Source organism: Oxyura jamaicensis, chromosome 17, assembly GCF_011077185.1.
Source record: "Oxyura jamaicensis isolate SHBP4307 breed ruddy duck chromosome 17, BPBGC_Ojam_1.0, whole genome shotgun sequence".
Lineage (NCBI taxonomy): Eukaryota > Metazoa > Chordata > Aves > Anseriformes > Anatidae > Oxyura > Oxyura jamaicensis.
Window position 1 is genome coordinate 10,656,195 of NC_048909.1, and position 21,124 is coordinate 10,677,318.

Sequence of the window (21,124 nt, forward strand, 5' to 3'; positions counted from 1 at the left end):
GCCGGGAGGCAGGGGAGCCGTGTGCAGGGGTCCGGGGAGGCGTGCGGCGGGGCCGGGCCGCAGGGCTGACGCGGTGTCCGCGGGCCCGCGGCTGCCCGGGAACGGGGCGGGGGCGGCGAGGCTGGGCCGGGGCCGAGCTCCGGCCTCCTGCACGGCCCCGGGGAGCTCGGCGGGGCTGGGCTGGGGGCTGCGGGGGGGGCTGCGGCCGACGGCCGCCCCGCGCGGTGTGAGCCCCCCGGCTGTACCCTGCAGGCGCTGCCGGGCCGCGGGGCGCCCATGGGCCGAGAGGCGCCGTGACGGCGGGGGACGGGGCTCGGAGCTAAACCCCGGCACCGGGAGGCTGAGCGCGGAGCCTCGGAGCCGAGCGGGGCGCGGCGGCTGCTGGAAGCACCTGGCCGTTGCGGCACCGCAGAGGGTAAAATGTTCGCGAAGCTGAAGAAGAAGATCGCGGAGGAGGCGGCTGTGGCTCCCAGAGCAGGGGGAGCCGCCAGGATCCCCAGGTCCATCAGCAAGGAGTCCATAACGTCCGTGGGGGCGGACTCGGGAGATGACTTCGTGAGTTACGCCTTGCTCTGGATTTTGATTCATTTTACAGCGTTTCTGTCGTGGCTTCACAGGCTGTACGTTCTGAGTCTGCTGTGCGAGTTGTATGTGGGTTGTGTCACTGTAGGTGTGCACCTTAATACGTGGATGAGTCATTAGTTGGAGGCAACTCAAACAGTAATCAGAAATATTTGTGTGTTTACTACAGCACTTAGTAGTTTGCTCACGTAAATGTGAGTTACAAAGCTATCTCAAAACAGAACATTGCTAAACAGTTATAAAACCAAACAAACGTTAAACGAACAGACACGTAGGATACCTGTTTGTGAAGTTAGCTACTTGAAGCAGTAGGAAAGCAAGCTAGGTACTGGTTAGCTGTGATCTTGCTATGCACCTGCATTTGCCTCCTGACTAGCCGGCACGTTGTGTGACTGCTAAGAGCGTGCGGTCAGTGTTGTTGTGCTCAGAGCATTGTAGTACCTCCCATGTTTTGCTCAAGCTGTCTTTTGTTATAAGTTATTGCTTAAGCAATCTGCATAATTCCAGGTGTGAAGGGATTAAATGAATGCTCTCTCACCTCTGCCCCTTGATGGCCGTAGTATTTTTCAAGCCCCAGGTTAAGATGCAGGGTAACATTGCTACAGTTCGTGGCTGCTGCATTCATAACAGCAGGTCACTTCTGCGCTTCTGTTTTGCTGTGTGCAGAGTTGAGATGTTATTTACCCAGCTGAGCTTTAACTCACTGTTCTGAAGCTCACGTAGTTGAAATGCAAGTTCTCTTGTGCAGCAAGTTGCAATTCCTGATGTTTAAATACACTTTACAATGGAAGTACGTATTAGCCTGCTATTCTTCTGGCATCTGTTCTGCGCTTAACAGATTCTCAAAATTCAGAATTGAAGGAAAGCTCATTCCTGTGAGTTTAGCGCACAGAAAACAAATAAAAGTGAAAAAGTCTATGATGCCACCTCCTCAGTGATCAGTTTGAACGGACGGTGTTCAGCTATAGCTTTGATTAAAAGCATTGTATCTCATGGAACAGGCCGGTGTTGCACAGCTGACTGTTCTAACTCCTTACTGTTCTTTAACGTTTTCTGTGCACTCTGCTGTGCTAGTACAGCTCCCCCCTTTACGTGAGAAACTGAAGCGTCGTTCCTTGGTGGAACAGAGTTTATCATCATAGAGTTAGTGTATGACGGGATCATTTCGTCCATGTTTGTAAGTTACACGAGTGTTCTTCTTCTGTCAAGGCTTCTGATGGAAGCAGCTCTAGAGAGGATCTTTCATCCCAGTTGTTCAGAAGAAATGAACAAATAAGAAAGCTGGAGATCAAGCTGTCTGGTACGTGTCCTGATGCATATAAAATCCTATTAGAAACTATTTTCCTTCCAACTTAAGTGTTTACATTTATTTAAAATGTACGCTTGGTTTGAACGTTGATGGATGACTCTCCTACTGATTCCTCGATGCACTGCTGTGATCCTTTTGAACAGCTGGGGTAGCGTTCTGTCCCTGTGCCTCAAACAGTGTTTCCCACTTGTTTTTATTAATATATTTATGTGATGGTTCATGTCTCTCAGTATCTAAGACTTCTGGTGTTGACAATAACAGTTGAAATGAAGAAAAAGCAGAGAATTGAGCATAAAAGAGTCCTGAGGCTGTTTTTCTTTCTAAGATAGTACCTTGATCTGGAGAGCCGTTGTAAGGGCTCTGCTCAATGACTGTTTCTGTTTCTGTTGCATGGAGTGGATCAGAGACTAGGGTGAGCTGTTACGCAGCTCCTTCCCAAAGGTCAGAGATGGCCTTGGGAAATAAGGAGAGGTTATAGCCAGGTGAAGATAGTTTTTTATAGCCAGACATGGGGATAGTTTGCCATTCTCTGGTACTGCCCTTGTTTGTGTAAGTAGCGTGCCTAGGACAGGTCCCTCCCGTTTGTACCGATCACTTGCCCTATGGACAGTATAGAATTAGTTGCTTGTGTTCATTGTTACGGTCACCCGAGTTTTCCTCAGCAGGAATGATTTTCTGGTTGAGAAAATCATTGTCATTTTCCACTCATCCTGTTTTCTTTTTTTTTCCTTTTTTTTTTTTTCCTCTTTGATTTCCTTCCCTGATGTCTGTCCATTCCTGGTCTGTGCTTCTCCCTCCTCACACAAGATTATGCTGATCAGATCCGAAACTTGCAGAAGATAAAAGAGAAGCTTGAGAATGCATTAGAAAAGCATCAGGATTGTACGTATTTCTCTCTGTTGTTGTTGTTGAAAATTGCTGTGATTTAAATACAGCTGAAAAGAAACAAATTTTATGTATATTTGTTTTAAACGTTTCTTTTCAAACTGTGCACCTGTGGGGTGGCTGATGAATAAAATTGTTAATACACTCTTTTTGGCAGATTGGGGCTATCTCCTATCATGCAGGAGAGACTTTTTTGAAACCTACAGCCTCGTTAGAATCCTGTGAGGAACGATAGTTGTGTCTTTGTTATTTCTGGAACTTGTGTTGCGTGCTAGCAGTGTGATGTCAGTGGCAGGGTGTTAGCCCCATCCTGACTCTTCCGCACTGTTGAAGAAGAAGCTCTTTAAAGCTATAAATGACTTAGAAATTTCAGAAGCCGTTGATGGGTTTTTAACACAGCTGGTGATTCTCTGTTGATAGCCTCCATGAGGAAGTTTCAAGAGCAGAACGAAGCTCACCAGGCCAACCGAGCCAAGATGGCTGAGGGAATGGCTTTGGCCTTAGAGAAAAAGGACCAGGTAACGGAGCTTGAACAACTCGCGTTTTGACTGGCTGTGGAGACCTGAGTGCATGACATTGGTGTTTTAGATAGGTGTCACCATTAATTAAAGTCGTCGTTCTGCATTGTGTTTGATTAGTGCACTAAAGTTAAAAAAATAATAATTAAAGTGGTGTAGTACTTGTCATTTTCCTGAGTCTTAATCTTTTTGGTAAGAGCCCACAAAACTTGCTAATGTCAAGTCAAGTTCACACTTGTAAGATTCCACTGCAGTAGACCTGCTGTCATTTTTGTTTTATTTTACTTGAATAATGCTTATATATGCAGGGAACATAAATTATTCCACAGCTTTTATATATTGAATTATTACCTGTTTTTTTGGTGATTATTGTTTGTTTTTTTTTTTTTTAATCATTTCCACAACTTATCACTATCAGTAACTTTGTATCAGTACAAATTCTTTTTTTTTTTTTTAAAAAAAAAAAAATAATAATAATTGCTCTCCTTTAATGTCTGCAGCTGGGTTTTGATTTTTCTTCTTTATTTCTTGTTCAGGAGTGGATGGAAAAATTGGGTCAAGTTGAAAAGGTAATTAAGCTTTTCTTTTGTTTTGTATTTTTAAACAGCACCCACGTGCTTTCTACAGCTCAGCTCTGTTCAGCTCTTCTTAATATTTGATCATTGTTCGGTGGGTGGGGCCAGGGATGTACCAGCTCCAGTGCTTCATGAAATAGTTCTGGAATGAATTTTCAATGTGGAAAAAAAGAACAGTGGGTTGCAAGAAGAAGGATCTTACTGAGGAGGCAGCTGGGATGCAGAAGGAGGTAGTGACTTAGTCTGAGGTCTTGTAGTGGGTCATCTGTTTCATAAAAGAAATGTATTTTTTTTAGTATGGGATTTCAGTTTTGCTGTAGTTCTGGCCATTTAACTTAGTCTATTTTAAAGTACCTCTGTCTATGAGGACATTAAACATGTTACTCTTTGCTGTCAGTGTTTTAGAGTTGCATTTTCATTGACTGCATTGTAATGAAGACAATTTTTAAAAAAAGATTTTTGCAGTTCAGTAATTTGCTCCACATTGCATGGCGCAACACGAATTTGAAGAGGTTCTAGTTCTGTATGTAGCACTGTCAGAGCGCCTTGGGGATGCAAGGAAAGTTTTATTTCCCAGAGAATTCAACTAAACTCATATCGACTTCAAATTAGCATTCAGATATTCTCGGATTCCTTTTGTTTTTGTTGGTTTATCAGGAAAAGAAAATGCTTGAAAAGCAGTTACGAGAAATGAGGGAGCAGAGTTTGAACCTTTTTCAGAAGAGAGATGAAATTGATGAACTGGAAGGCTTTCAACAGCAGGAAATGGCCAAAGTTAAACACATGGTAAGATTGTTTTAAACATGACTTTTTGCTAAAATTTCTGTTAGAATGCGTCCTGGGTGTTAGCACTGCGTCGTTTTTAGCCTTAATGCTTACATGCAGTCTTGTTCAGTGTCCGAGTCCTATCAGTAGCTATGTGCGTAACGTACTGTCTTAGAGTATTACAACAGTGGCTTTTCTGGGAGTTATTTCATTTAATTCAGCTCATAACTTAACAAGGGAGACAGGTTTAAATGAGAAGACTCTATCAGCACTACCAGTGCATATCTATTGTTAAAGATAACGTTCTGGTATCCAGCTTTTGAAAAAGGAAGAATCTCTGAGCAAAGCAGAGCAGGAACTCGAGGCATGCACTCAAGAGCTAGCCCACACTAAGGAAGTGCTTCAGGATGCAAGCAGTGAATCATCAGGCCTACGAAAAGATCTTCAGGAGTTGCAGCAGCAGTTCTTGGAGCTAGAGGCACAGAGGTACGGATGTCGCATTTCATGAGGGGTGTATTCGTTTCCCCTATACTTCTACTCTGTGTCCGTGGCTGTCTTTTTTGGAAGAGTTTGTATATGCAAGGAACAGACTGAATTATTGCTTCTGCTGTGCCAGTGTGGATGCAAATGCCAAGTTTATATATCTTGATTTTCAAGCCAATTAAAGCAGTACTTGCTTAGGATTTTGTACAAATGTTACAGTTTTTGTATGTGTAGTTTGAATACTTCATCATTATCTCTTTGGATAGTGTATGATCAAGACAGTGGCTGCTTTGAAGGCAAGAAAGTGTTGTTCATGTTGCTTAGTCCATTTTCATAAGAAGCAGAATCATCTTCCAAAGGTTATTTTTCTAGAATGCTGTATCACTTTTTTTTCTCTCTTTCCGTGAAGAGACCAACTAAGGACAGCTGAGACAAATGCAGAAAATAAGATAACTGCTCTGGAGTTACGCGAACAGGAACTACAAACTGTCATTCAGCAGCTTTCTGTAGACTTGCAAAATGTAAGTTTCAGATAAGTGAGGTTTGATTCAAAGAGCTCCCTGTTTACAGAAGTTATATTTGATATCAGTTTTGTGGGTTTTGGAAATCTAACGTTCAAAGCAAATCATTTCTCAAAATTTTTAGGCTCAAGTTGCTGGTTCTGGTTGTGAGAAGAGACTGGAAATGTTACAAGTGGAGCATGAATCTCTGAAGGTGGAATATGAGCAACACAAGCTAAAGGTTAAGTGTTTTCAGATGCATCTTCTGCTGTCTGGTGTGAAGGTGTATACTTTGGTAACACACTGTTAGTCTGAAGTTCGGTGTTCATGAAGTGTTTGAGCATTATATTGTCTTTTCAAATAGAACTTTCCTCTTTCTAGTGGCATTTTTTCAAATCAAACTACAATGGATTGGATGAAAGCTTGGCTACGAAAAATAAAAATTAAAAATGATTTCTTGTTCCCACAGATGACTTTTGAATTTGCTGAGAGAAATAAACTTACTGAACAGCTGCAGGAAAAAGTGTCTTCTTTGGAAAAGAAGCTAGAAAGAAATCTTTCAGGGGATGAACATGTGCAGGAACTACTCAAGGAGGTAATTTTACACTTATAGACTGCTTAAAAGTGCAATCTTACGGAGATGGTTTTTTGTTCATACATTGTTTACTACATATGGAAATAATATAAGATGTAATGCAGGCATGTTTGTTCCTCTCGTGTATACTGGCACGCTGTGCTGGACAGGCTTGTGTGGATGATTACATCGGGCCTGTTTATGTACTTTTTGCACAGATGTCTGCATTGGTCTTTCTGAATTGTCTGTTTAGGCAATGTATCTATCTGCTTAGAAGGGAAAGAAGAGCTTTTTAACATGCCCACAAAATGGAGCAACTGGAAAGATTTATTGTTTAATCCTTACAGAGAGCAGTGCACAATTTTTATTATTCTTCATTTTTTATGATCATGAATTGCAAAGCATTAAGATGGGAGTGGGAAACTGTTTGTTTTTGCACGTTGGCCCATTTTAGTGTTGTTTTATTAATGAAATGCAAACACAAATCTTAATTAAAATCCTATCTCTCTGTCTGTCTGTTCTCCTGTTCTTCAACCCAATATAATCTTCAGAAAGCTGCTCTTGAGCTGAAACTGGATGAAACCAGACAGCAGATAGTAACAGACAGAATGCATCATGCTGATACTGTGAACCAGTTGGAAACACAGGTAAATATTTTTTTTCCTACAAATCGCACTATTTCCATCCTCTTTATACACAATGCCTCTTCCTCTCGCAGTACTTGACCAAAGGTGAGGTTTTATGTCCCATTTAGTCTTGAAAGTCTAATGGATCCATGGCTCTGGTCATCTCCCCACCTACAGCGGTGGAGAGGTGCCTAGTGGTTCTGAAGTTAAAGAGTTTTCAAGCGTATCTTTCCTACCCGAAGAAACAAGTAGCTGAGGTGCAAGCATTGCTGAGGAAGGGCTGGGATGGTGAAGAGTTTTTAAAGAAAGCAACATGTGTCAAGTAGACTTTCTCTCTGAACTATGTGGTTTCATTGTTTTGATGTTTACTGGGTCGTCCCATGTTCTGTATGTTACTACGTTTTTCTAGTAATGTAGATGCCAATGGATAAGGAAGTTAATGTACTGTTATATTTTAGAATAGAGAACTGGAACAAAAACTGCAGATCACAACAGAAACATTGAAAAAGACCAAAGAAGCAGCTGGTGAGCAAGATCTGAAGATCCAGAAGTTGGTGAGTACACTGCAGAGTATTTTCATGACCAGTTGCAAATCAGTTTTCAGCATCTCCAGTGGCACTGTTTTCTTGGTGTTCAATTTGTTCCTCCAGTGTTTTCTTGCTGTTTGTCTCCTAAACTAATGTCTGTATGAGAGTGCATGGCACTGCTGCCAAAGACGTCGTGTCAGTTCAGTTTGAGTATGTGTCATATGAAATGATGTCCAATTCTTATCAGAGAATAATACAATTAATAAAATACCATTTTATTACTCAGTGGTCTTTATTTCTCTTAAGCAAACCGATCTGGAAAATGAAAGAAACAAACTGCAGCAGCAGATATCAAATGAGAAACATCAGTATGAACAGAAAGTTACTGAGCTGGAGTCTCAAATTGCTGCTCTTGAAACAGCTTGGGAATTTGATAAAACATCTACTCGGCACAAGATAGTAAGTACAGATACTGTTCAGGGGGCACCTGAGTCTTCACAGTTATTTTAACAAAGCTAGTAGATACTCATCTGAATGTGCTTACTCAGAGCTCCTAAGCATACCAATAGATGATCTAATACTTGGAGAAACTAAACATGAACAGAGCAACTCACTGGATCTGTTTAAACAAAGCACTGGAATACTTGTACTTAGTACTTAAGCAATCTTTATTTTACAGAGCCAGTTGGAGAAGGAAAATGAACATCTTAATGAAAGCAGAGAAAAGTATGAGAGTTCTTTAAAAAACCAAGAATCTGAACTAAACAGGCTAAAGGTAAGGGCTTACCTGGTTAGTGATACTGGTTAAATGTTGTGCTTAGTTTGAGAAACGGTTCCTGGCAAAGTGCGTTACCTTCTCAGTACTTGGAATCAGATTGCATTTAGGCTCTGTGTACTTAAAGCTGTAAATCATCTCTGGTCCTCAGTAGAAACTGATTTATAACACTCCTCAAATGGGTGATCCTTTCCTGAAACAGAATGCTTGTATCTGCCTAAATCAGGCAGAAATAATACATTCCCCTATTGTCAGGCATGAAGAGCTCTTAAATCCTGTTGGCAGCAGTGAACGCAGAATAGTTCAACGTCAGTTCCACTCGTAGCATTCAAAAAAAGCAGTTATAAACATAAGTGGAACTTGGTTAGGTTTTACAGCTTATACTTAGTCTTCTGAATAATTTTAGATTGTTGGAAGGTGTTTTTTTTTTTTTTCTGTAGCTACTGTTAGATGCTTAATTAAATTTAAAGACAGTTGTAGGAAGGAGCCACCACTTTGTAATAGATACTTCAAGCTAATAAGAGATCTTTTAAGTGTTGGATGTGTTTGGGTCTTTCATCAGTTCTTTACAGTTCCTGTGTGTGCAGGTATCAGTAGTGCAGTCAAACAAAACAGTGGTGCGCAACTGGAAATAAATGTAAATCATAGTGTATTAGAACACCGATAAATTGTAGCTGCTAATGGATTTGGTTTTAAAGATGAGACACTGACCTGATTTTAGTTGTCTCAAGTAACATCTTAATTACCTTCCTTGTGCAGAAGGAAATAAGCAGCAGGGAGACTGTCAGCACTGAAATTGCCAAAGCACTGGAAGAAACACGAAAACAGAGGGAGGAATTCCAGCAGCAGGTTGGTCAATACCAATAGTCTAAAATATGTTCAGGTGCTCTAACCTTGCACAGATCAGATGAGACTTGGACGTAATGTTCCTGACTGATATGTTAACTGGAATCATCTTTAGCATGCAAGACAGCCAGGGTTGCCTCAGTAAACTTGAAAGTTGGGATGAATATGTAAATGCTTGCACAAGAATCCTATCAACTTATGCAAGTTGTTCCAGTGGGAAAATGTAAAATGCTGCTAACTGCGAAGTTGGAGATATTTGTAAGTTTGTAGGCTCCAGAATTAGGGCAGGTTGTGACATTTACTATAAAAAATTGAGACCAGTTGGTAGTAAATGAACGTACTTACTCAGAATGAAGATGATTATTTCAGACTCCTTTAATCTGTAAGATTCTGTTGTTCCTTTCAATGCTTGTATCACATCTTTGTCCCAGCAGTTCTAGAATCCTAAGTTTCCTTTTAGGGAGGAGCTTATATCCAGTAACCAGATGTAAACTCTGGATAGTCTTATTTTGCTCTATTTGTTCAAAGCAATGTAGTGGATAATGGGAACTCTGTTTTATTAAACTAGGAACTGTCAGCTGAGCAAGTTTTAATTTAGTTTGATCTTGATCTTTTGGCTTCTCCATGCTTCTAGAACAGTTGTAGATCATGTGCTGCTTGATCCAGCTGTAGAAGGGGTATGATGATCTCTGGTTTTGCACAGCGGCTGTTTTACAGCTGCCACCTGCTGGTTATGAGGCAAGCTGTAGTTGTGACCCGGAGCTTGTTAGAAGTGGAAGCGTGGTTTTAGCTCCGGCAGCAGACTGATTTCAGTGCTTTCTAAATGAGGACAGTGTGGAGGTGATACCTTCTGTGAGTCTTGGGATAGATCACAGACATCCAGATTGTATTACCTGTAACACTAATGCTGCACAAACTACTTCTCAAGGTGCTGTATTGCCTAGCACAGAGCCCAGGCAGCCCCTGCCTAGTTGTAGACACCAGCCACTGCCTTCCAATGATAGGAGAATTCTCCAGTCGTACCCCCTCACCACCCTCCCCAAAATTCTGAACCTGAGATATGTTGAAATCTTTCCATAGCCTCTTCTAGTTGCATGTCTTTAATTCTGTTTGTTTGACTGCTTTGAAGGTGTCACATCTGGCTTCCTTAATAAAGGAAAAAGACCGACTTATCGATGAAAAATCTGGTGTGCTTCTCAAACAGAAGGAAGAACTAAACCAACTCAGACAAGGTTAGATCAAACGAGCTTGCTGTATTCCAGACAGCTTCATCTGAGTACAGTCTTGCTGTACTTTCTGTAGGCAAACGTATTGTGCAGAACACGTGAAATAAAGAATTGCAGTTCAAAAACCACTACTTTGTTGTACCACTTCAAAAACTGCACTTGCATGGAATACATTATTTACATTCTTCAAGAGCAGTTGTATGCTGATATTCCACAATTACACTAAAAGATGAAGTGCAGTCATCTTCATTCAATTCCAGGCACCTTTTTGTTTCTCTTGCGTGTCGTCATTATTTAGAAAGGGAAGAAAACTTTAGCCTCGTGTTGCACCATTCCATTGGCTAGCCATCAGCGCCAGCTAGCCATTTGTGCTTGCAGCTCAGCCCCACGTGTTCCTGTGCAGTCAGAACACAAGTTGCAGGTGGAGGTCTGTGTTCTTTTAGAACCGGTATTATTTATAATTATACTTTCAAGTTGTTATAATCACCCTGACTTCTAACCAGCTAGAGCGCTCCTCTGCAAAAATATGCGCATGAGCTTGGGTGGCTTACATTTCATTGCCTTCTGTCTTTGTGACAGAGCAGAACAAAACAGTCAGGATTTACTGTCAGCGTATCTTGCTTTGTCTAAGAAAAATAGTAATAATAAAACATTTGATTCAGAAGACTGATAGTAATCAGATTTCTCCTTCCTCAGATCACGAAGCTGTCTTGCTGCAAATGCACCAGTTGCAATCTGATATAGAGGCATGTAACAGCCAAGCAGTGGAGAAAGAAGAAACGGCAAGAAAGGAAATAGATGAGTTGAAGTTGCAGGTACAGGAATGCATGTTGGCCAGAGAACATGAGAAAAATGTGAGTGCAATTGCAAAGCTACTCTGTTCTGACTTTTTGGGAAAATAAGCAGTTGTGCAAGAGATCCTGCTTCTGTCATGCCTTGCGATATGCCATTATTTGTTGCTCCTTGTGTCCCTAAAGGAAGCTGTTTGCTGTCGGATCTGTGACTGGTTCATGAAGGTTACCCACCTTATTTTACTTGATTTACTCAGTCCCCTCAAGACATTTTATGAGACAGAGACCCCAAAGCTCTGAAGAAGCCAGTGGGAGATGATGTAGCCAACTCAATTGTCACTAATGCTTTGTGGTTTAAAAAAAACACACAAGAAAACCGTTGCCACCCACACACAAAAGCAACAAGCAAAAACAAACAAACAAAACCTACAGAAGTAGGAAAGTCCAGCTTTCTCCCTGAAGAGTGATCATGGGCTGCAAAGACCACGATACACCTGCAATTCACTGTTTTCATTTTTACAGGTTTCAGATCTAGAAGAATCAGCAGGAGCCTTGAACAACGAGCATTTACATCCTCCAGAAAACCGTGTGATGGAACAGAATGGAGAGATAGCAGCTGCAGATGTCATTCAACTTCAGAAGGATAACAGAGAGCTGGAACAGCAAATTGTTGAGAAGAACAAGGTAAACTGAAACAGGAGAAACAGCTGTTAGTCTTCTCCATTTTAATTAGGAGGCCTAATAATTGGTGCTACCCGTGCCACAGCCTTAGAAAGACAGGCCTAAGCAGGCCTCCCCAAATGAGAGGTCCAATCTGAATCCATCTTTCTGTGAGTAGTTTGTTCCCCTCCGGATTGTATAAGGGTATCGTAACAGTAAATGAAAACTGCAGCCACAGTTGTGAGGAAATCTCTGCCTGTGGCATGTTCTGCTCCTTATTTGTTTTGGAGGAAAGAAGCACCAGATGATACCACATACAGCTTTGCTGCAGAGCCCTTTTGTTTGAATTCATTGAATTAATTTATGTTATGCTGTTACATTAAAGCCCGAGTGTCCTATTGAGTGCCTGTGAATGTGTGCTGCTAGAAAGGCAAGACATTCAGGTCGCTTCTTCGGAGCTGTCTGTGTTTAATTATTGTTCTGTTCCTTACACTTGTCATGGGTTTATACATATACCTGTGGGCCAAAATGTGTCCTAACAGTGAATGCTGTGTTAGCGCTGTCCTTTGCTCTGTTTGCAGATGATAAAGCAGCTACAGCAAAGAATGACAGAACTGAAAAAAACCCTCCAAAAAGAACTGGTAAGGGTTGTGTTTCTCAGTCATGTTTCTCAGTCTCTCTCCAGCTGGCACTCGCCGGCAGTTACTTGAACTAGTAGTTCCAAAAACTTGACTGCTAGCTACAGTGTAATTTTTTTTCTACTGCTTGCAGTTTCCTTGCAGTCGCAGGCAGTTCTGTGAACCCTTAATTTAAGGAGATACATCATTCTAGATCATTATTTATTGAATGGATGGAGTGACAGATAGCCATCACCACAGAGCTATTGCAACGCTGAATTTTAGCTATAGGTGACCGGAGTTTGGTAGTGTCCAGCATCCAGTGCATTTCTGTGTAGAGATTGGCTGAGGTTTGATTGCTACTTAAGCCACTTAGCTGCCATTCCTTTAAGTTTTCCCATAGGAGTGATGTCAGCCCTCAGGGAAAGCTCTTTAATGCCTCGTACAATAGCTTTGCTCTCTGAGAAGAAGTTCTCTCGTAAACATTTTAAAAGCAACTTCAAAAGATTCTGATGATGTGATTTTTTGTTCTGAGCTTGAGAATTGTTTGGAGAAAGCCCTCATTTGAAAAGCATAGAGCAGATGAGTGGTGAAAGAAAATGGTCAGATGACTGTTTCTAGGCTGAAGCCAGTTCTGCTGGGTTGTGTCATGTAGATGTAACGCTCACAGCAACTAGCTTCTGTCCTAGAGTCTAGGGAGAGGTGAAGACGCCGCTCTGCTATGATCCCATGAAGGATGAGAAGCTCGTGCTGTTGATGCCAAGGTTTTACCCACCTTGTGGATACAAGTCCTCTGCGTTAGATATTTCAGACGCAAATCTTCTTCCAGTGCCAAAGTGACACAGTCCACAATATACTTCTCTTTTCCTTTTCAGAAAATAAGGCCTGACAGTGAGGTACCTGAAGTACGTGAAAAAACAAATTCTGAAGTGCCTAATACTTCTGTGACTGTCACAAACAATTCTGATTTAAATGACTCAAGGGAGATAAACTTTGAATACCTTAAACACGTTGTACTAAAATTCATGTCCTGCCGGGAGTCTGAGGTAAAAATGTATGCTTGTCTTTTAAGTCTTTCGTTCTCTAGAAACTGGCACCCACTAAGGATACTTCTGTGCCAGTTCCATACTTTTGCACTTAAAAAGTAATTGACTGACTGAGCACAGTAACACAAACGAGCTAACCGCAGTATGTTTGGAGGTACAGATTTTTAGGATCTAAATGGAAGGCAGGAGATAGTTATGTCTGGAAGTTAAAGATCTGAAGCCACAAGGCATTCTCTCTGCACTATTCGTAAAAAGCATATGGAGTGTATGTAATTAGTGGAAAGTGGCTGTGTATTTAAGACAGCAACAAAAAAGGATGACTTAAACCACTTGCTGTTAAGGTGATATTTATGAAGTGCAATTCCGTGTGCACTGGGGCTCCTTTTTACTCTACATTACGTTGGAAAAAATATAGGTAAAAGTCATGACAAAACACACTGCTCTTATTTGCAAGTCAGACAGTAGATAAGATCAAGGAAATAACAGTGCAGCTCCATGGTACCTTGACTGCTTGACTCCTTTACTCCATGTTGTGTCGTCTTTAGAATACCAGTACTATGCAGGTGATACACCCACGTGTGTGCTTAAAACACCAGGATTCTTACCTGCCTACGTGCTGACTTGATCAACTTGCCAAAAGCTTAGAAAAACTAGGATGCCACAGGAGCCAGGCTTCTTTATTAACTAGGCTCCCCATGTCTGCCTTCCTCCAAATATGCAAACCACCGTTAAAGAACAGAAAGCAAGGAAACAAAGAGAAGAAATAAGGTAGAGGCTGTCCTAGTCTATTGGAACTGGGGATAATGGAAAGCTGTTGTTCAGCTTCTCACAGCTGTGACTAAAAAGTCCGACTAAACCTGCAGAAAAACCTGGTGCTGTTCTGTAGTCCAAAATGTGGAGCCTAAGAGCATCATAAGCAGCAAAACTCTGTGGTTTCTTTCAGGCATTCCATCTAATTAAAGCAGTGTCCGTGTTACTGAATTTTTCACAAGAGGAAGAAAATATGCTTAAAGAAACTTTGGAGTACAAGGTAAGGATTCTGTTCCACTTGCCATTTCTAACTGGATTCTGAGCAAAAGGAATGAATGTTCTTAGATGCTAGGAGATCATGAAAAATCTCTTTTCCAAATGTTAGGTACCATAATACATGTAACCTATTATTAAAACGTTAGCTGATCGCATAGATACATGTTGGAAATAGTCTGTCAGTGAGGGAAATACAGAGCAACTTTCCAGTGCTTCAGAGGAGTGACAGCACAGTTTTGCCCAGTGGACTTAGTCCGTGACAGCAAGCGAGAAGCTCCGTGAGTAGTCAGATGTTTAAGAGGAAACTGAATTCTTGGTCTTGTCATTTTGACATTAGGCTTAGACGCCTAGAGCTGTTTCTCCTTTTCCTTTGCATGAAATGAGATCATCTGCGTGCCCCTGGCTGTGTCATTGTTAGTGGATGTTCATAAATGAGTGCCGCCTCAGTTTCTTCAATGTGCCCTGCATTTATTTCTGCTGACTTGGAAGGTTGAACGCATTCAGTCTACGTACCCCTTGCTGTCTTGTTCAGAAAGCAGCTTAATACTAGATTGGCTACAGGTGCCATTTAAATGGGTGTAGATTTGTTATTACTGTAAAGAATACATGCAAGTGTAATCTTCAGTAATCTTCACTTGTGAAAACAGGATGCTGTTTCTTCCAGGTTTGGTTATGTGAAACTGTTTCCAGTTTCATCTGACGTCTGTGGTGTTGTTTTATAAATAGCTCTTTCCACCAAATGGGGGGAGATGCGTAGGTGCTGTATTCCTTTTTAGGTCTTCAGCTTCTTAAAAGTGTGTACCTAGCATAATGAGTGTTGTGCTTTCTTGTCCTAGATGTCGTGGTTTGGGTCAAAGCCATCTCCTAAAGGCAGTATCCGGCCATCTATCTCGAGCCCAAGGACACTGTGGTCTTAAGGGAACCTGAAAATGGGCGTTCAGCATCTAGCCACTTTTTTTTCTGTGAAAAGAACACTGAACACACCACTTCAGGTGTGTCTTAATCACTGTCATTGCAGTATTTTGTACAAGAACTTGGAAGCTGTTTACAAAAGTAGTACTGTGCAAGGAGAAATTTTCACTACAAACTGCAACACCTCTTCTGGGCTGGATTCAGGGACCATTGTCTCGATGGTCTTTCAAAGGAAGTCAGCTCCTTGTGCTCATCAGTCTGGTTTTCTTGGCACCAAAGGGTAACGTTAACCTCACTAACTCCGGTGCTGGCAGTTCAAGCTTCTAACACGTGCATCTGTTATGAGGGCGGCTCCGGCTTCTGTTAAGGAGTGCTAGAGTTGAGTAACTCTAGACACAGTAAAGCTTCCTTGTCTCGCTGTGGAAAGCAAGCAATGGAAGAAAAATATTGGCAATACTGTACTGAATTTTTGACAGTTTGAGAAGGCTTTCAGAGAACAGGAGCAGGAGCTTTAACCAAAAAAGAAATTTGCCTTGCCTTGTTATACTGACATAACTAATAATTTGCATCTTTTCATATCACTGTGTAATTTAAGGTGCATATATCCTGGCCTGCAGTCCTGAAGGCTGCATGTTGATGACGATTATTTAATTTGAGAGCACAACTTTAGAGTTGTCTGATTTTACTTTTCTTAAAGAAAAATAATATTTAAAATGGTCTTAATTATAGTCCTAATACTCAGTCGCCTTTAAAACTAATCTATTAGTCTGTACTATAGGTTGTTAGCATTGGGAAGAAGGGGAGGTAAACTGTTTTAAATTTTTAAAGCTGAATTCCAGGTATTGTAAATGCACACTGAAAATAGCTTTTATTTAAAAAAAAAAAAAAAAAAGAGAGAGGAAAAAAAGGTGAAGAATATTGGTACTATTTTTTTCCTTTACAAGTCTGATAGTGACAAAGTTTCATAAGCAGTATCCACCTCTCTTGTTGTGGTTTTGTATAGTTCAGATACTGATGCTTAAAAACGGTTATGAACATGTAGTGGGCTGTTAACTGTGTCCTAGCTACATAGTGAAAGGAACGCTGCTTAGGAGGTTTTTGGTTTTGAGGGCAAAATTCAACTCTTAATAGAGCTTGGTTCCAGCAGGTTGCTTCCTTCTGCCTTAGGGGACCAAGTTGGCACAGACTGGAAGCACAATTTTGCCCTTTAGTTACAACACCACCACACAATCTAGATGAAAATAGGAAGCAGCAATCAGTCTGGCTCCTTAAAATTTGGATATATTTTCGTAAAACTATGCATGTATGGAATTTGAGCAGGCTGCAATGCTGGCAATTCTCTTACAATGAGGTTTGTGTTACTAACAATGTTAAATGCAGTCAAGAAAATTCCACCTGTCCTTAGTGGAAATACGATCGCTATTGAGAAGTTGAACTTTGCTTTGCTAACAGGGGTCGGAATGACCGTGGTGGTGGCAGTCGAGATGTAGTGTTGAGTTTCAGCAGGTGGACTGCTCCCATGCACGCGGACGCTGTGGTGAAGATGAAAGTATCCTGCATGAGGTCAAGTTGACAGAGCAGAAAATCTGCTGCAAGTCTTCGATTTTGGTTAAGTAGCCATATACAAGACATAGGTACTCACAGGAGCTATTACCTTGGCACAAGTGACACTCCTCAGTTTAGAGCCAGGCTCTATTTAGGTTTAGTAAAACCAGCAGGGCTTTTTAGTACATTAAACTTGTCAAAACAGAGTCTTTAGCAACTTCTGATCCGTGGCACTTAACTGTATAGGGTAGGGAAGTTACTGGGAAGAGTACAACTCCAATAATGAAAACAGACAATCAAAGTGTATTCTGTCAGCTGCTCCTGTATTGAAACGAAGCGGGGCAGGCTGATAACCCTATTGGTTCTGGGAGGGGCCTTCTTTAGAATGTCCCCTTGTCCTGTTTCTGTGGGACCAAGGCCAAGGGACAGGATTCTCTCATGCTGATGCCTGCGTAATGACAGATTGGTTTAAGGTGAGCCTGGGTTGAAAAGCTACTGCTGAATAGTAACAAATGCAGTACAGGAACCCTAGGAGAAAGCGTGATCCATGTCTTAGCTAATATACTGACTAACACTTTAAGATCTCAGAACTCATACAGGATCAACTTACCGTAAGAACTAGTTCTCCAGTGTTGAATTTTCTTCAGATAGCAGAGCAAGAATGGTGTGTGCGTGTGTGTGTGTGTGTGGTGTACTAAAAAAAAAGCTAATGCACTTTCCCTTGTATAAAACCAGTGGTATACACAATCCTTTCTATGGCCAATGGATTTCTTTCCTTCTATGCTGTAAATATGGATTGTATTGAAACACTATGACATTTGTGGTGCAATACATTTTGGATTAAAACTCTAATCTTGATTTCTTTATAGTCCTGGTTATGTCCCCTGGGATGCTATAGCTAATTAAAATTTAGAGTTTTAAAGCATTAAACAAAATGTATCATCTGCCCATCATAAGAAGGGGTAGTTAGGTAATTAAGGCCTCTATTTCTTGTAGTGACTTAGGTCAGGACTGAGGAAGAGTGCTTTGTGAAATCATCTCACCAGGGACAGCTGCTGATAAAAACAAAGATGGAAGGGAACACAGCCTCGCTTCACAGCTGCTTCAGGTCAAGTACACAGGGCTGTGCTAAAAGAATCACAGAGTCTGAGCCTTGCCTGCACTGTAATCTGAGCCCCTAGGGACACTGCAAACAGAATGCTCTTACCTGGGCTGCTTGTAACTGATGCTGGAGACAACACTGGTTTGAACAGCTGCATCTTTGTTAATTTAATGACAAATTTCGCAAGGAATTGCAGCTCAGAGCACTCTTGTAGAGGCGGGCCCTCAGCTTAGAATTGCTGTATTGTTTTTGAATGTGTCATACTTAGGATTAAGCCAAAAATACTGAACTTGTATGATCCAAGAACTTTATTAACGCAGCAGGCACTTTACAATGAAACCAGCCCCATAGCCCAACTAGGCCTTTGACCATATACACGTGTATGTACGTGCACACACATGTATGTGTGTATACACACAAAACCACCTTTCTAATAAACACTTCTCCCATTCATAAGCTGTCAGAATCTTGCATCCGCTAAGGCCCTCTTAAATAAGCAGTACAGCCAGGATCTGCTAACACCACAGTTAGATTAAGCAGCATCTGAGAACACCGGTTCACCTACAGTGACAGGAGGCAGGAGGTTGCCTTCTCTCTGCCTTTTAAAGGGAGCAGGAGAATGGCTCCTGTATTTGGTAGTCAGAATATACAGGAATACCTTTGCTCTTTCCCCACCTTTAAGGTTAAAAGCATTCCACAAGGAGGTTCCTGCAGTAGTTCAGTAGATTGCAATCTCTAGTAAGGATGGACTGGTGTTGTTTCAGCTAATTCCTTCTTCTGGGTCCAAAACTGATCGTCATCTTGGTTCGTTAATAGTCTTTAAACAGTCTTTCTTGCTGTAAGAACTCTTACTATGGCACCTAGTCCGCCTGCTGCTAATGCCTGTGGGGATGGGAAAAGGAGAGAGGTGTTACTCCCAGTCACACACAGCCAGCCACCGCGCCGTGCCCAAATGGATCGTAAAAGAACAAGCGTGTGTTTAGTAACAGGAGGAGATGGCTCTTCTCCAGAAAGCTGCTTTCACAGATGGGCAGGCTGCACCTCATTCTACACCTTTTTGCTCTCAACTCTTTGCAACAGTTACTTGGGGAACAGCTCTTTGTTTTCTCTAGAATATGCAGGCATTCCAGACATTTTAAAGTTTCATTTAGCCACCAAACTGTGTTGTTCTCGACAGCCTGCCAGGCTGGGCAGTGGTTCTCTTGGTGCAGCGTTCCATCAGACAAAGCGTGCGCGTCTATCGCTTAACTCCCCAAGCTGGCTCCGGTCTGGGCAAGCCACCTCCTCCCTGTACTGCCAAAAGGCAGGACAAAGGCAAAGTTCTAAATACCGCCCAGCCTAATTCTGACCCGCCTTGTTCCTTTCAAAACAACAAAGAAGAGATGCTTACAAGTGGCCACATGCTCTGAACGCTGACTTCTTGCCAGGCAGGACAGCGTTGTGTAATGTTACACGCTGGGAGCAGCAACCCACGGTTACCCAAAAACAGGCTCCAGTAGAAAGAACAACAACAAGGACAAACAAAGCAAGCAGAAACATGTTCCTTGCTGAGAACTTCCCTCTTCCTCCTCCTCACCTGTCACCGTTCTGTGTGGCAGCACCGCTATGGCTAGCGCTGGAATCTTTCCTGAGATGGCAGAAGCCCTTACCGTGCAAACTAAGCAGGTTCACGAAATGCCGTTGAGCTGGGTCTGTGTGCTGAAAGCACCTGGCTGATGGGAGCTGCCAGACCTGAGCCCCCCCCAGCCAAACACTCAGCTACGGCAAACCAACAGAACACCTCTCAGCCAGTTATATCTCCACTCCCAGCTCTCTCCCTGGTGGGCGAAACCACCGCACGCATTAGACAGAAGAAGGGGCAACGCCTCCTGCAGCAGTCTCTGCCCTGCCATGTCTCACCTCCCTCTGGCTGAGGAAAGCTCTGAAATGCAGGTAAATGCTTAAAAGTCCAAGCTCAAAGAGACCAAAGATAAAATGCAAGACCAAGGACCGTGCTCCCTGAACCCCCAGTGGTGCCGTGCTGACCGCGGCTGCGCCGAGAGGGCACCGGAGGGGACACACCTACCTTTTCGTGCCATTGAAGTAATATTGCACTGCTATTTTCTGTTGGCTTTTCAAATCCTTTATAAATATACTTCATTAACAAATCAATGCCATTTCCGTCTAAGGAGTTCACCGCTTGTTCTATCTCACTGCTTTTAAAAGACGTGAGGACTTTAAGCATGGTTCCCTGGGCCTGCTCCTGCGAAGGGAAGGAAAACCACATCAGGGCCAGCAGAGCTGGAAGCGACGCCCGGACCTGCGCTGGACAACGCGCGCTCAGAGCAGCAGCCGTTTGCTGGTTGTGCCGGGCAGGGTGACATTCTTCACCTCGAGCAGCGAGAAGGAAGAAGAGGGCATCTTTTTAAGTGCGCTTTTTGATGCTTCTTTCCCAGAGGAGCCACCCAACGCGAGCTGCCGGCTGAGCTGCAACAAACCCCGCGCTTCAAGCCCACTTTTCTCGCCCTGGAGCACGCTGCGAGCCCCGCGCAGGCGTCCCCGGGGCATTGTATTGCGTCCCTGACCGCCCCAGCTCCTTCTCCCGGCACGCACAGCCCGGCTCGGCCCCCCCCTCACCTTGGTGTCCGGGCTGGCGGCGAGGCGCGGGGCGCTGCGCAGGGCGGCGTGCAGGGCCCGCAGCGCGTCCCCCCTGCGGCGCTGCGAGTCAAGGACGCCAACGGCAGCGGCACCGCCCCCCCCCCGCCCCCCCGCCCCCAAGGATACCGCCGCAGCAGCGCCTCGGCCTCGGGGCCGGGCTCGGGCTCCGCCGGCGGCGCCTCCTCGGGGTCGTCCTCGAAGCGGCTCCCGTCGAAGCGCTCCACGTCCAGCCGGCGGAAGCGCGACGAGAGCGTGCTCCGCGCCATGCCGGAACCGGAACCGGGGCCCGCCGGAACCGGAACCGCCCGCCGGAAACGGAGCCGCCCCCTGCAACCAGCATCCGGAACCGGAACCGGAACCCAGACCCGGGCCGGGACCCGCCCCCGCCCCCCCCGGCCCCTCCCCGCCGGCGGGAGCCGCCCCGAGCAGCGCCGCCGTCACGGGCTGACCGCGGCACCGGGAGGGGGGGGGGCCGCCCCCGGCAGGGCCTCTGTTGCTGAAAGCCCGCGGAGCTCACCCGCACGGCGGGGCCGGGCCCGGCACCGAGCGGGCCCCGCTGTGACCCCAGAGGGCTTCTCCCGGGCAGGGGCCGGGGCC

At 43.6% G+C, this 21,124-nt stretch overlaps 2 protein-coding genes across 3 annotated transcripts in view; one reads left to right on the forward strand and one right to left on the reverse strand.

The window, feature by feature from the left end:
- GOLGA1 (golgin A1) overlaps nt 1-17,646 on the forward strand; it is a 22,736-nt gene extending 5,090 nt beyond the window's left edge. Inside the window, exons 2-23 of one of the 2 annotated variants that reach the window (XM_035341464.1) lie at nt 421-555; nt 1,792-1,882; nt 2,699-2,773; nt 3,197-3,294; nt 3,831-3,863; nt 4,527-4,655; nt 4,951-5,120; nt 5,527-5,638; nt 5,763-5,858; nt 6,087-6,212; nt 6,743-6,838; nt 7,276-7,371; nt 7,651-7,803; nt 8,024-8,119; nt 8,879-8,968; nt 10,095-10,197; nt 10,888-11,045; nt 11,505-11,666; nt 12,224-12,283; nt 13,135-13,305; nt 14,249-14,335; nt 15,168-17,646. In XM_035341464.1, the coding sequence (XP_035197355.1) occupies nt 421-555; nt 1,792-1,882; nt 2,699-2,773; nt 3,197-3,294; nt 3,831-3,863; nt 4,527-4,655; nt 4,951-5,120; nt 5,527-5,638; nt 5,763-5,858; nt 6,087-6,212; nt 6,743-6,838; nt 7,276-7,371; nt 7,651-7,803; nt 8,024-8,119; nt 8,879-8,968; nt 10,095-10,197; nt 10,888-11,045; nt 11,505-11,666; nt 12,224-12,283; nt 13,135-13,305; nt 14,249-14,335; nt 15,168-15,248 (2,418 nt within the window). In that variant the 3' untranslated portion in view covers nt 15,249-17,646. Of the gene's footprint in view, nt 1-221; nt 556-1,791; nt 1,883-2,698; nt 2,774-3,196; nt 3,295-3,830; nt 3,864-4,526; nt 4,656-4,950; nt 5,121-5,526; nt 5,639-5,762; nt 5,859-6,086; nt 6,213-6,742; nt 6,839-7,275; nt 7,372-7,650; nt 7,804-8,023; nt 8,120-8,878; nt 8,969-10,094; nt 10,198-10,887; nt 11,046-11,504; nt 11,667-12,223; nt 12,284-13,134; nt 13,306-14,248; nt 14,336-15,167 lie in introns of those variants that run through there. The other variant, XM_035341465.1, reaches the window with a different exon arrangement.
- A 534-nt stretch (nt 17,647-18,180) lies between these two features.
- Nucleotides 18,181-20,840, reverse strand: ARPC5L (actin related protein 2/3 complex subunit 5 like). Its single transcript, XM_035341474.1, has 4 exons — nt 20,654-20,840; nt 20,507-20,579; nt 19,956-20,132; nt 18,181-18,772 (listed from the first exon to the last, which is right to left on the reverse strand). Exons 1-4 carry the CDS (start codon nt 20,791-20,793, stop codon nt 18,710-18,712), a joined length of 453 nt encoding a protein of 150 aa, XP_035197365.1. The 5' UTR covers nt 20,794-20,840; the 3' UTR covers nt 18,181-18,709.
- Between the last annotated feature and the right edge of the window lie 284 nt (nt 20,841-21,124).

Coding starts and splice junctions, on each gene's coding strand:
- ARPC5L (XM_035341474.1), bottom strand. CDS start 20,793: ATGGCGCGGAGCACGCTCTCGTCGCGCTTCCGCCGGCTGGACGTGGAG. Junction 20,580..20,653: donor GCCGAGGCGCTGCTGCGGCG/GTATCCTTGGGG, acceptor GCAGCGCCGCAG/GGGGGACGCGCTGCGGGCCC. Junction 18,773..19,955: donor TACTTCAATGGCACGAAAAG/GTAGGTGTGTCC, acceptor CCATCCCCACAG/GCATTAGCAGCAGGCGGACT.